A 14982-nucleotide genomic window follows, 5' to 3' on the forward strand; every position below is an offset into this window, starting at 1 on the left:
ATTGTCCACAAGAGTGAATTAAAACATCCAAAGCTATAAGCCTACACTTTCTGTATAGACAATGAGGTGATACAGGTTTATATCAGCACCTGAGTTACATCTCAAATTTGCCCCATTATGTCTGTAGCAAAAATATTTTTCAAATATATTTTCCCTCTTTATTTTTATTTTTCTTCCCCTCCTGTCTCACTCCCTCTCCTCCCCAAGGTCCTTTGATTAAACATTAAGTAGTTCTTTAGAAATGCATAGTCAATTTTAATTAGTTTAAGAAAGAGCGTGATAATTCTGGGATTGCATTTATTACCCAAAGAGAGACTCAATTTTGTGGTGTATCTAGAAGATAAGCTTTAGAATTGTGAAGAAAAAAAGCTTTCCTTAAAGGCAGTTGCACTTTATTTTTAAAATAATTTAATTTTCTTAATAGAATCAAAACTGTCTTTGAATGAAGGTTACCAAACAAAATGAGGTGCCTTCTTCCACTTGTACTCTTTTCCTATTTGTGAGTTTTCCATTCAATACCGTTTTGGGGGGTTTGTTTTATTTTCTGTTCCAGATTGGGGATGCTCTTATTGAAATTGCCAGCAATATAATGTTGATCGATGACCATGTGTTGTGGATGGCTCAAAAAGAAGACAAAGCCTGCACCAGGATTGTACGATGTGTGGAACACATTGCAAGCCAAATACTGACCAGCAATATTCAAGTTATATCAAAGGTATTTAAAAAAATTACAAAGCTTTTTTTGACAGAATTTTTTTTTTTAAATGTAATTTTTCTTTATAATTTTTACAGCCAACTAATATATAGACAAGTGAGAAGTTAGATTGTGTAAGCCAGATACACAACATAGCCAATTTATATAAATATACTTGTATTCTGTGATTATTTGTTTTCTTCTTCTGGATTCTACATGGAAGACCAAAGTATTTTTTGAGTATCATTGATGGTATTAAAAAGTTACTTTGATTTACTGCAGTGATTCTTACAAAAGACTGTTCACAACATTATCTTTCTAGTGTTCTTACTATTCACTCAGTTTCTGTTCTTCTTGCCACTATAGTATATGGGTTTATTTTGAAAGGTACAAGTTGACCAAGTGAACTTTTAATAAGAGAAAAGACAACATGCTGCCTTGTTGCTTTAAGATTTTTAATATGCCTTTCAGAAAGGATTCTAAGCCATGCTTTCTTCAAGAGTTTAGAAAACTATCACAAAAGATATATCTTGTCATAAGGATTACTAATTTGTAGTCAGTTTTAGTTTTTTAGAAGTAAACTGTAGCAGTATGAAATTATTGTTTTTATTACTTGTCCTCCACCTACATGAATTTGTCACTTACATACTCAGGTGTTGTCATTTGGACATTGAGAAACTGTCTTTTTGCCAGTTTCAATATCTCAGTAGCAGAAATGCATCTAATTCAGAAGCTTGAAGCTCATCCTTTTAGAATTTTAGATAAATCTGTTAAAGCTTTATCACTCCTTGGATTGATTTCCTTGTTTGCTTGCTTTTAAATAGCCTTTTCTTATTTTCTCAGTTGTCCACTGCCTTTACATGAATACACTAATGTGCATAATGGCCTTAATTTCTTCACTGTATATTGTTTGAAAAGCAGTCTTTCAACCTAAGACAGTGTCGTGGTTTAAGCCCAGGCTGTAAATTAGAACCACGCAGTCTACTTCTCCCTCCCCCCCCAGAGGGATGGGAAGGAGAATCGAAAGAATGTAACTCCCACGGGCTGAGATAAAAACAGTCCAGTAACTAAGGTATAACACAAATCACTACTGCTGCCACCAATAATAATAATGATAAGAGAAATAACAAGGGAAGAGAATACGATACCGCCCGCCGGAAAAAGAGCCCGACAGAAAAGAGGACGTGCCCTTCCGGGTAGCTCCCAGTTACATCCCCCGGCATGACGTGCTGTGGTATGGAATACCTCTTTGGCTAGTTTGGGTCAGGTGTCCTGTCCCTGCTTCCTCCCGGCTTCTCCTCCTCTCTGGCAGAGCATGAGACTCACAAAGTCCTTGGTCAGGGTAAACATTCTGACCAGTAACTGAAAACATCGGCTTTATCAGTATTATTCCCAGGCTGAAAGTCAAAACCACAGCGCTGCACCAGCTACTAAGAAGGAGAAAAACTGACTGCTGCTGCTGAACCCAGGACAGACAAATATATTGGGCTGTTTTCTAAAGGAAGTTTTTTTATTTAATTGCCATTTACATAAAATAATCAAATTGATAAAAATACTTATTTTTATTGAATACATAGCGACAATAATGTGCCTTATAGAAATATTTTGCAGTGTGACAGCCAGAAAGGCTCTGTTGCTTTGTACTTCAATTTCTCCTAGATTCTATGATTCTTTTTAATCTTGAGTGCCTAGGGTCTTTTTTTTCTTCTTGTCACTGCTTCAGGAAGCTGTTGACATTATTGTAAACAGTAATTCTGTCTACTGAAATGTGAATCTGTGTCACTAACCTATTGCCATGATTTATCTTTCTGCTTCTTATAGTTTTCTGTAGGAAAATTAGTTTACTGTTGACTGCAATTTGTAAATAAACAAAGCTGTGGAGTTTTTCTGGTGTCATCTCATGCAATACCAAACACTTCTGTTCCTTTGGGATGCTAGCCAGCAAACTGTCTCCCAGAAACTGCATTTGCTTTCTTTATTTTAAACAACAACAAATAAAAACCCTGAAGCTTGGGTAGCCACTAGCTTATAATACAATTCCAGAAAAAAAATTGAGCCTCTGTAAGCTGTGTCAGTTGTATAACATGTTCAGCTCTTCCCTGTACATTGAAAAGCTAGTTGGGAGCCATAACTGTTACTCCTACATCAGTTTTGGAAGACAAAAATGTTCTTCTAATTCCATGAGATTGCTGCATGACTGATTTCAAGGTCAGAAAAACACCAGGAGGGATACCTTTGTTTAGATCTTCTAAAGTCTCCCTTGCTTTCAAACTGCATACAAAACACACTGCAGGAAGAACAGCCAGTAGCAACTTTCAAATACTAGATAATTTCATATATTTTTTTTTTTAATATGATATATTTAAAGTTTAATAATCATATTAGAGTACAGCAAAGAAGATGTTATTCTGCCATATGGAATTTAAAATCTTAGAGAAGGCATACAGGCACAAGGTTCTTACCACCATGCTGCAGGGGCTGGGGGTTCCCCAGCCAGGGTCTGTCCCACAGGGGCAGGCCTGTCCCCAGCCGGGGTCTGTCCCTCAGAGGGAGGCTGGGAGCAGCCATCAGCAGGTGATCGCCAGGCCAGACCATGGCGAGGGGTCAGTGGTGAGCCTGGGGCACCAGGGCTGGTGGCCAGGAGCCACCATGGAGCTCAGGTGAGGCCTTGGAGGAGCCTCAGCTTGACATTGTGCCAGAGGAAAGGCGATGGGAGTCTTCTCAGAGGACCTGGGTTCAACCAGAGAGGGCAAGGGTGCCCTGGGCAACTGAGAACTCCCAGGATGGATCTGTATGCCTCAGCACCCTCAGATTAATCTCGCTTCAGTATTGTTCTGCAGTGCTTCTTCACTTCTGTTTTTATATAATTTCTATGTATATACGTCAGATGTGCAGTTTGAAAAGGAAAACTTCCTGCTGATGATAAAAGTTATCTCAGTGGTCCTGTCTCAGGCATATGCAATAGTTTTAAAATCCATCCTTGAAGAGTTTTATTTCATTCCTCCGCCAATTAGAATGTCAGAATTTTTTAGGCTAATTGGAACATAGCTTTTTGTTTGCTCTCACGTTCTTCGGCAGTACTCTGAGCTTGCCCAGGTAACAATCCCCTTTGGCCTTTCTGCCGAGTGATGCCTTTGACTGAGGTTTAGGAAATGGAAACCAAATTGTCATTGTCTGTATCTGTACTGCTTAGAGACAAGATTAGTTTGTGGCTTTTTATAAGATGTACCTGACTGTGGCTTGTTTCCATGGATAATTCTGCCCCAAGTTCATCTGTATCCATTTTGTAGCTCATCTTACAATCTTACATAATGAGCACTGGTTTACCTTACATTTTACTCATCTGTTTCTATGTGCTGAGAATTGTATGTTCACAGTGCTCAAACATTGTCAGGCCTTTACAGGAATTTTGGGAGTGCAAAATCCCAAGTCTTTGAAGAATTCAGTATTTAGAATTTTAAAAATAAGGCTCACTGTTGTGAAATCACTTCAATCCTCATTACAACATTATATAGTAAACGTCTTATTCACCATCACCTCTCAAATGTGAAATAGGGAACTAGTATTATGCCATTCTATAGCAGGAAACATGAAGCCATGCACAAATGGCTTTTTCCTATGTTAAAGAAAACTTGTAACCACACAGGAGTTTTAACTGAGTAATGTGCCTTGATTCCTGTGATACAGGTCATAGTATTGTGCAAGCAGTAAATTTTTTAACTCCTTGAGAGTCTATCTACAACAGATAAACCAAGTTTCAGGTGTTAGGACTTTTCAATAAACAGCCACTGGATTTTTAATAGAAAAATTATTTGATTCTTAATGATCTTTGGCATTTTTATTCAAGTGTATAAAAAATAATCACCTCCAGGCAATGACAGGAGAGGTAGAAATTTAATATTAAAAAGGAATGTTTTATGAATTTAAAAACAACTAAAAACAATCTTTAGGCTACTTCTACTTTAAAAGTAGTTTGTATATTACTTTTATATAAAAAGTATAAAAAGTAAAAAAAAAGCTTCTGGATTTTTGTCTAATTTTGTCAAAATTAAAATTGCTTCAGTAGTTTCATTTTGGACACATGCAGAATCATCAGTGACTGAAGAAGGTGCATTTGAAAACCATTTCATAAGTTCAAAAGAGGACCAGCAAGTGATGCACTGTGTTTCATGCTAAATTGAATTTGTACTGGTACCATGACTTCTACAAAGTTACGCTACCCTCTATCCTGCCCTTCTTTTTTTTATGCAAAACATTTTCTTTAGATTAATTTGTTAATATGAATGAATGTGATTTTCTTCAGTGAAGTCATTTCTTGTCAGCCAGATGCTCTGAATTCTGTAGGATTCGCACCAGTTTTTACCAACTGGATTTAAGGTACTTGTGTTGCTAGCTTGCATAACAGAAGCAAATTACAATAATAATAAACTACCACATTTGTACATTTAACCTTCTGATAAACCTGCTAGTTTGTGGCTTACCTCCATTGTCTCTACATTGCAATCAATGTGCAAAATGCATACACTCACAGGTCACTAAACAATATATGCCTGGAAGCAGAAACTATAGTCCAATCAGTGTGGCGCCAGTCTAAGCTAGTTACCCTGATTATAACATGAACTATATATCTCATGCACAGGACTGTGCTGAAATGAATATACTAGTTTAAGGATAGAGAGGCATATCTCTGCACTGTGCTACAGTCTCTGGTTAGACGCATCACCTCGCTAAAGGGTAGGCCAAAGACCTATATTGTGCTCTTGTACTGAACCATGTAGTCATGTTCAATATTCTAATTGACCGATGACAAAAACCAGTTCATCCACCAAATAGGTAAGCAGCTTTCTGTTTAATTTCTGGGGTACAAAGCACATCCTTGTTAATTTTTAAAATAATTCCTGTAACTGCTAGTTCACTTCATAACTGTATTGCTTTAAATCAAGATTGATTCCATTGAAGCTGATGACACATTTGCAGAACTGATATAATAACTGACAAATATATGATCCTAAAAAACATTCAAGCAAACCCACTGTGTCATTGTAGAATTCTAGATCAGTTTTTTAGACAAGTTCCATTTTCTTTCTTACCCTACAAATACGTGTGGAAGTGTGTGCACATACAATTAGTGCATGTATAATAATGCAATTACGCTTATTGAGTTAGCAGCATATCTGCTTCTCAATGTTTTTACAGGTATCTTCTAATATTGCTCTGGAGGCCTTTATGATCAAGCCATCTAGTTTCACAGGAATGACTTGCACTGCCTTCCAGAAAATATCTGCAAATTCCGACAAGTCAGTGGTGCGTGATTTGGGAAGCTGGGAAGCAGATCACCATCTTGATCAACATTTGAATTTCAAGTGCAACACCGGCAATTTGAATAGTTCCTTGATGAATTCTTCTACCAGGGTAAGTCAGTACAATTGTGAATATAACTTAGCTATTTCAGTGTTTTTCAACAGAATACTGATTTGGAAAAAATTATATTTTATGTGTTATTAGCATTGTAAACTGATTAATAATTTCAACATGCAAGTGGCCTTAAACTGGTATATTGGGTGTAGCACGTTTTGTTCTGCTAATGGATATTCCATTAACATAATCAGGTGGAATGCAGGAATGCAGGATGTAAATAGAGATGAGTAAATGTCTTGTTTTTTCTATTTTTTTATCTCTGGGTCCAATTCTGCAAACTTTTCTGTGTGTAAGCATACTCTTTTAAGTAATTTGGAAATATTTTAGTGAGGTATTCTCAGGGGATTTGACATTGCAATTACCTGTACTTCCACAAAATAATATTGCATTCTCTAACTTCTGAACTTTATATAGAGAAAGAATGTTACATTGGAGTTTTTGAGTAGTAGCTGAAGAGAAGCAATAATAAATAAGCCTTTTAATAGAATGCACTGCTATTATCAAATAATGAAGTGGAACAATTAAATTTTGAACTAGCAGGAAATGAAATTTTGCATTTGGCTGAGCGTGTTATTAAATTTAAGTATTGCAGAGTTGAATTTTTATTATCCTTCAGTTGAATCTTACTTTAATAGACTTATTTCTTGGAATACTTACTATGACAAAATTGCACTTTTCTGGACAATATTAGTTGTTTACTGAATTTGAAAGTAGTTTAATTGAAGTTATTTTCTCTTTGGTGCATTTTAATCTTCTTTATGGACTATGCAGTCAGTGATATGGTACTTTGTGCTCTCAAGATCTTCTGGTAAAAGGGAGTCATCTTAGTAAGGAAAGAATAGGTTAACTTTATTTCCTGCAATGGAGTTAATTTCTTCTGTGGACCCTGTTAATATGTCTATCTACAGAAAAGAGGAAATTGTCTCTGAAAAGAGTTTGACATCTGTAAGATGAAATCCAACGTCAGATATCTAAAAGAGACAAGATTTCAGCAGGGTGCAACCCTGGAACACTCTGCAGTGTATGGAATGGTATTATCAATAGAAATATACATGGTATTACATTAATTGGAAATTTTTCTTTATTATCTCTACCAATACGTTTGGTATTACTCCAGAAACTGAGTACCTGCATTTCTAGTAAGTTAATCTCTTGAAAGTTTGATGGTCAAGCACTAGTGTGTCCCTCTTCTTATTTGATGTCCCTTTCTAAAATGTTGGCAGAATGTCACAATACAAAGATCCCAGTAAAATGTGTTTTGAACCTAGCTGGCTTTATACAACATACAGAAGGTAAACTCTACTGATTGCACAAAGAAAGAAGCTAGAAGAAAGAAAGTAAACTTAGTACTATGCAAAGCAATTTTGAAGCACGTGGTATATATTGTGACAGAAATTATTTTATTAGGTGGATCAATAGTTACCACCTGTATATGAATTTGTAAATATTATAATAGCACAATACAGGAGATTATAGATTCAGCTAAGTGTTAGTTTCATGGCTTTAGGTTTTAACACTAAGGTGTACTCAGGTTTTAAATGACACCTGTGAATAAACAGAATAAATATATTCCTTGAATTTAATCCTAAAAAGCAAGATGTTTCATTCATTGTTGTGAAATTAATGAAACTTTTAGGCTAGGCACTCCTTGAATTCATTCTGAAGTGAGTTGCATTTCTTCATTGTTAATAGAATGGTCTATAGAATCATAATGGATAACAGAAAATGGGATTATTTATCGTCATCCACTAGCAAAACTATTTCTGAATTTGCTCATGGAGGAAAACAGTAAACCTGACTGTGCTATGCAAAAGCAGGAAAATAAAGAATTTGCGATGAAGTTGGTAGTTGCTTCTTTTAGTTATCAATTTTTAGTCATTGTATTTTAAAGTAATGCTTGTTATTATGCCTGACTCTTTAGAACTTCATCTTAAATGCTGAGATTATTCTTAGAATCTTCATCAATTTAGCATAGGAGTAATCATAATAAAAAAAATCTGATTAAATTTAATTTACTTCCAACAAAAATGTGAATTTTTTTCCTTAAAAAGCTCATCAAAAGAGAATGTTTGTATATTTTTGTGCTAAATACTGTAACCCTCTTAAAATGTATAGTGTTGCAAATCATCTGCTCACTAAGCATAAACAATTGTTTGTGCCATCTGCCTGTTGCTAAAAAATTGCACTGTAAATTTAAAAAGTGAATACTCATGAAAAAAATTGAGGGCATTTGGTGGGAGAAGACTGAAATAGATGATCATAAACTATCTTAATGATGCAATCAAAGCTTTTTTAGTTTATCCGTAGTCATATTTCCTGGCAATAGCAGGAAATCAATACAAATTAAGTCAGTAGCTGTCTATACGCAATTTAACCTGATCTGGATTGTGGGACAGAGAGCCCCCAAAAGGGGAAGAAATGTTAAAAATATAATAAATTAGTAAAAAAAAAAAAAAAAAAAAAAAAAAGAAGTTAAAAATAATTGTTGAATATTAAATAATTTTAAAGTCTGTGAAAGAGACGCACCATTCAGATCAGTTCAGGACATAACTGTTTAAAATATGTCTAAATCCACTTATGGCTCAAGTACATAGTAGGCCTTTTATAGACTAACTTGCAGTGTTTCCGAATACCTTAAAGCAAAAAGAAAGATGAAAACCCAATGCATGTACTAGAGGGGACGGCATCTGAACAAGAGTTATTAATACATGAATCAGAGAAAGTTTGATACACAAATTTTTATCTTTAAATCTAATTCTGGCTCTGTAGTCAGTAACCAATCCGAAAAGTCAAAAAAGAATCACTTATTATTGCAGATCAGAAGTTTCTCCTGGTTGGATTTAGACCCAGATGATTTCTCTTAGATTCCATTTCTGCTGTTAGTAGGGAGCTTTTGCTGCCTGACTGGACTGTAGTGGGTGAAAAAAAAAAAATGGCTTAGATATATTTTCCTAGGTTTTCATGTAGTGGCTTGTATTTTGATACAGTAGTTGTTTTCATCTCTGTTTAGGTAGGCTTAAGGGCATCTTCCCAGCCTGGTACTCCAGACTAAGATCCTGCACAGAAATGCTCCCAAGGCACGATTCTGTCCCATGTCCTGGCTGCAGTCTTAAGGATAGCACAATAATGACACACCAACAAGGCTACTCTATTTGAACTTGCACATTCTGAGAATAGCATATGAAATTTTAGTGCCATTCAGTATGAATCCAGTGTCTGGTTCCCCTTTGATATGAGATCTAAAAGCATACTTTGAACCTAATCTCTGTTCCAGCCTGATCCTGTAACCTATCTCCAGTGTGCAGAGGTAATCAGTTATACAATTAACCCTTTCTCTGACTTACTAAAATTACTTCAACATAAAATGGATTCTTAAACCTCATATACTATCAAAATCAAATGTGGAGTTTGTAAGGGACTGTAGATTAGGTATTCAGGCTTGGACTTTAAGGCGGGTGTTTCATTAACATAATTTACAGTTTCAGCTTCATTGAAAACTCTTTTCAAATAAAAAGGTTTTTCCTCTTTTTAATTATTCTTCTGACACAGGAATGAATTGCCAAAATAAGTTTCAAAATTTCAGTCATCTATATTTTCACAAGTAATCTCTGACTTCTGAAATTTTAATTCCTCCTAATATTTTCCATGTATTCCATTTACTTTACAATTTTATTTATTTCCTATATGCTCTGAGTCAGACTGACCCTTTCATTTGTCAGGTTGTATTACAGGTGATGTCCATGTGATAAAATATTAGAAGTTAAATTGGTACTGTGGTTGGTACAGACATGCTAACCACAAAAACAAATTCTAAAAGGCTTTGGTAAAATCTTATGATTACTTGCTTATACCACTTTGAGACATTATACAGTTTTAGAAACATTCTTGTCTCAGATACTTACTGGAAAATACACAATCAGTATGTAAGAAAAGGTTTTTTTCTTGCATAAAATAAATTTGACTGTCAGACCATACAAATAATGTATAAATAACAGTAAATCCATATATAAAAGTTCACAGGAGTACAGAAATTAATTTAATGCAAAGATTTCCACCAAGTGACAAGGCATTTGGGGAAGGATAAAGCACAGACTTAAAAAAACAGAGAAGAACTCTGAAGGAGAAAGTTTGAAGCTGCAGAAAATAGATTTCATAATGAAAGTGCCCTTCCTACAATCCACTTTATGTCAAATGTTCAGGACCTCTATAGATAATTAATTATATCCATTTGGAAGCTGCTTAGTAGAGTGTGCAATAATTAACTTTCTCATTAATGCAAAAGCTAATTCTTATAAAAATAATAATTACAATTTAAGCCAGAGTGTAAGAAGTACAGTTACCAAGCTGTAGGGTTCCAAATATTATTTCCTACAGTACTTCTGCAAAACCGATTACTTTTGACTAAGGTTTGGGCAATACTTTGTCCTCTGTCAGTGAAACAAAAGCAACAACAGCATTTAAAATTCCTAGCTCTTTAGATGTTAGATTCTCATTAATAGAGACCTTTCTTTTGCATTGGCAACTTGTAATGATATGTATATTCTCATCACCTGTGAACATGGTTGTGAAAAGTACTTTTGTTTAAGCATGTGCTTACTGTTACTGATTTCATTGAGTTGCTTACCCATTTAAGATACATTTTTCCAAGTTCAGGGTGCATGTGTAGAGAATTTTTCAAGGCAATAAGTTCAGCTAAGGAAATTTAGAATTCAAAGTGATGCTTAGAATTTGTAAACTCATTTAAAATGTAATACAAACCAAAAAGACTTCCTGAAACTTGCACATGACATGGCTATTTTTTTTTTTTATTAATTTTTCTGGTCCAGTCTATTAGACTAACTGTTCCCCAGCCTAGATCTTCTTTCATTCTCTTCTACATTAAAAAAATTTTAAAATTGTTTTTCAGTCTTTTGTTGAGAAGGTTTACATTGAAATTTTTCATAACCACATACACTCTATTATCAAAATACCAGCAAACACACCCAACAAAATACTGCTATACTATAGTATGCTACAGTATATCACCAGGGTAATTTGGTATTTTATAATTTTGCATTTATTTATTTCTAGAGTGTAATAACTAGTAAATTTATAAGCATCATAAATATAGCATTAATTATGTTGGCATCATCATTTCCATCATGATTTCCTCTAATTTCCCGGCACACATTGCTTCTTGGAGAGTATTACAGCACATTCCTCATAATTTCTTTCTCTGTGGGTAGGTTGTTGGTACTGTCACAAGAGGATTTCTAATGTGATGTAGGGATTTTAAAGTTTATTATATTTTTACCTGCTCCATCCCTTATTCTACATGTTTTTTATCTTTAAAATACAGTTTTAAATTTTAACTGATAGTGGGGTTTATTGTGATTTAGCATCTATGCAGACATATAGTATCTGTTTATTCAATATTCTGAATAATCATTTTCATTATATTTTTTACATTTAAAAATATTTTTTAATATTCTTCATTCTTAGACATGACACATAGGAGGTGTAGACAAGTAGCTGTTGATATCTCTACAACCACTGAGTCCTTGTTTTACAATTAAGTAAAAACTTTTAGTACGAAGAAAAGATCTGAGAGGAATTTCCATTTATTTTGAATTACAGCAATGTGATACATAAACTAGTATTTTCTGTACAGGTATTAATTTTCTCACAGGTGTGTTTAGATTGTAGACTGGGTACTAGCTATGAAAAAGCTGAAATGTCTGCTGTTCAGTTGATTAAATGGGTTTCATTTCAAAATCAAAGCTAGACAAGACAAACTGCCCCTCTCTTTCTTCTTCCAGAAAGCTCAAATCACACATTTATGTATTTATACTTCTTACTGCTATTCTGTCTCAAACAGTATCTTTATATATTTATGCCTGTGACAACTTTTAACATTTGTAGTTTGGTATTCTGTGTTAAATATACCCTCTTTCTCTGCACATGCTTCATGGTCTTTTATAATGTGGATGCCTTTCCTGCTCTTGCAGATCTTTCTCAATATTGAGAAAATGAAACAGTGCCAAAATACTATTCATACTTGTGGGATAAGTGTCAATTATGTTAGGTATGCAGAAGGGTTTATACAATTCTTATATTTGCTTAACATGTGTTTTAATGTATAAACATTAATGTACATTACTTTTTTTGAATGTGGGAAAAATGTGTCACCTTTTTGTTTCATAGACGCTTAGAACAAAATTTAAAATGTGTAATTACAAACTCATTTCCCTTCTTTTTTTTTATCATGCCCATTGCCACTTCTCTTTTAGCAGATAAGCTTATTCTGCAGAGAATATCAGCCACTTGGAAACATTTTCTAAATTTCATTGTTTACGGCATTGACGTTTCAGAGACATGTTTAAAGTTTTAAGTTATTTAACTGGCTCTCCTTTAATGCTATGTAATTTTGATGTCTAACTTGTATGCATGAAGAAGTGAAAAGAAATCTGAATAGCCTGAAGAGAATAAATACAAGGACAACAGGACTGTGAAAATTACCAACTTAAATTTGAGATAAAATTCTGTTATTTCAATTCATATTTGCTTTATTGTGAAGTAAGCGTCTGTTCCCGGTCACACATGAATCAAATTGATTTTATGTGTGTTGTCAGTATGTATCAGAGAGATATACTGTCACTCTCTCATCCACAATGTTTCGGTGAAAGACTATTTTCTTTTGATTTTCTGCACCATTGCTTTTGTTACAGAAAAGTTCTCTTTGGGATTTCCCTAAAGGCTTTGTAAGATTAGTTTCCTTGTTATAAGCTATCAAACTCCCTCCTGCGCATTCTGCTGTTAAATAATAGTTTGTACACTAATTAAGATAAATCTCATAACAAAAACACATCAACTCGGTAACAGCTAATAGCACAGTACAATAGTTGTTAGAACATATTTTAAGTTAACTTAATGGTACAAAGGTAAGAATGAACAAGTAGAATACTGAGTACTAGTGAAATTCCCAGTTCTGCAGTGACATTTGAGGAATTGTACCTCAGTTCTAATTTTCTTACTATACAAATAATCAACTTTTTGCATTTTTATAGAATTGTATGTAAGTTGAATATTTGCAACTGCTATTTTCAGAATTCTTTCTGATGTCTATTTTTACTGAGAAAGATTGATGTTGTTTAACAGAACATACTTTAATATCCAATTAATAATTGTGTTTTGCTTCTCAAACAATTTTCACTACATCGTGGTTTAGCTAATTTATTGTCACTTGGTTTTGCTGTTACAGAAGGCATTTACAATTTCTAATTTTAGTAACTGTAGAATTGTGTTTAGAAGTTTTTCTTGGGTTTGTTTTTTTTTTTTTTTCCTTTGTTTCTGGGTATTTACTTATGTTGGACCACAGACAGTTTGGTGATGAGAAAAAGTTCACTAAAATGGATTCCTTTGATGATTAGCAAGTAATATGGCTGATACTTTTTTTCTGAATGTGGGTTCTACTCCTAGAAACTCTTAATTGTTTCCTGACAGTCTCCAGCTGTATGTGATGATCAGGGTGAAATGGCCAATGGCACAGAGGTGAGTAGGTTCCTTCTGGAACATTCAAAACCTGCATATGTCATGAAGTTGCTCACTGAAGGGTACAGTCTTCTTCCTTCTGAAATTTACAGTGTTGATTTGAGCTTCCCTTAAGGATGCTATCTGACCACGGAAAATGCAGCAGTAGGTAAGGTCATATATCAAAAAAGGTTTTTTGAGTAGTTTTTTGTTTTCTGGCTGTATAAGAATTAGCCTGCATGATTTTCTATGTAGTTGTTAGGACACTATAATTTTTATGTTGTGAGAATTTTCGAGAGACTCTCAAAGAGTATCTCAAAAAGCCAGATAGATTGTCATTACTGAATATGTACTGGAAGTCAGCAATGAAATGCAAGTTTTCACTCCAGGAAATGGGTATGTTAGAGCTGTATTTTAAGCACAGTGTAGAACTAGAAGTGTAATTATGTAGAATACCTTTTTCAAAGTGACTTATGAAGAGTTGATTCATGAAAAAACTAGGATGCTTCAGAACTGTCTCCATGACATAGGACATGAAATTTGAGTTAAAATATTACTGCCAATATTGTCCTGTTGTTTCCTGTTTATGAGGAAATTCATTGGGTGAGTGCTGTTTCTGTGGTTTAAGTAGGCTTAGCTGGGAGATGGAATTCACCCTGATTTTTTTGTTACTTCCAAAAAAATGTAGACACTAGTAGAAATCTGTTGAGTTTCCTTTTTAAGTTAAAGTATTCAGTATTTCCCTATTTTGTTGACTGTTACCACTTTGTAGAACTTGGGAGATGTTCTGTGTCATGGTGAATCTGTATGTACTTAGCATAATCTAACTCATCAATCTAAAACCATGTAAAATACTGTAAAGTAAAATATTTTCTTGTGGTGGTTGTTGATTTAATATAGTGATATTCACAAAAAATACATAGCTGAAATAATGATGTGAGAGTATTTTTTTAATTGTAAAAGTCAAGGTAAATTTCTGATATTCTCTACTGTATGAAAAGAGTGGTAAATTTGTGTGCATCTATGAGCACACATGCACCTGCATATATATAATTTTATTGTGGAATCTTTAAGCAAGTCCTGGTTTCTGTGTGTATGTGGTTAACGAAAGTTATTCTGGAAGAAATAGTGAGCACATGGATAAGTAATATTATGCATTTATGATGCCTATAAGCTAGCTGAGTTTGATCTGTTTTCTGAACTTAGGGTTGTCTCCTAAAAGAAGTACAGAGGGAGCACTAAGTGGAAATGAGTGTGGGAAGAAGGGGAAAGTAGTAGAATCAGTTTGTTGGGTTTACAGTCCTCATGAGATCATTCTGTCCTCTGTTAAAAAGTATATTGTTAGAGGGTGTGGGAAGAGG

At 34.3% G+C, this 14982-nt stretch overlaps 1 protein-coding gene across 1 annotated transcript in view; it reads left to right on the top strand.

Annotated features, from left to right (window-relative positions):
* Nucleotides 1-14982, top strand: part of LOC308222796 (adhesion G protein-coupled receptor A3-like) — a gene marked incomplete at both ends in the record, with an annotated part of 288746 nt that overhangs the window by 150246 nt on the left and 123518 nt on the right. The window contains 2 exons of the mRNA XM_080621161.1: nt 554-715; nt 5891-6106. Coding sequence (XP_080477287.1) covers nt 554-715; nt 5891-6106 — 378 coding nt within the window. The remainder of the gene's footprint in view (nt 1-553; nt 716-5890; nt 6107-14982) is intronic.

This window comes from Psittacula echo (assembly GCF_963264785.1).
Source record: "Psittacula echo genome assembly, chromosome: 6".
Taxonomy (NCBI): Eukaryota; Metazoa; Chordata; class Aves; order Psittaciformes; family Psittacidae; genus Psittacula; species Psittacula echo.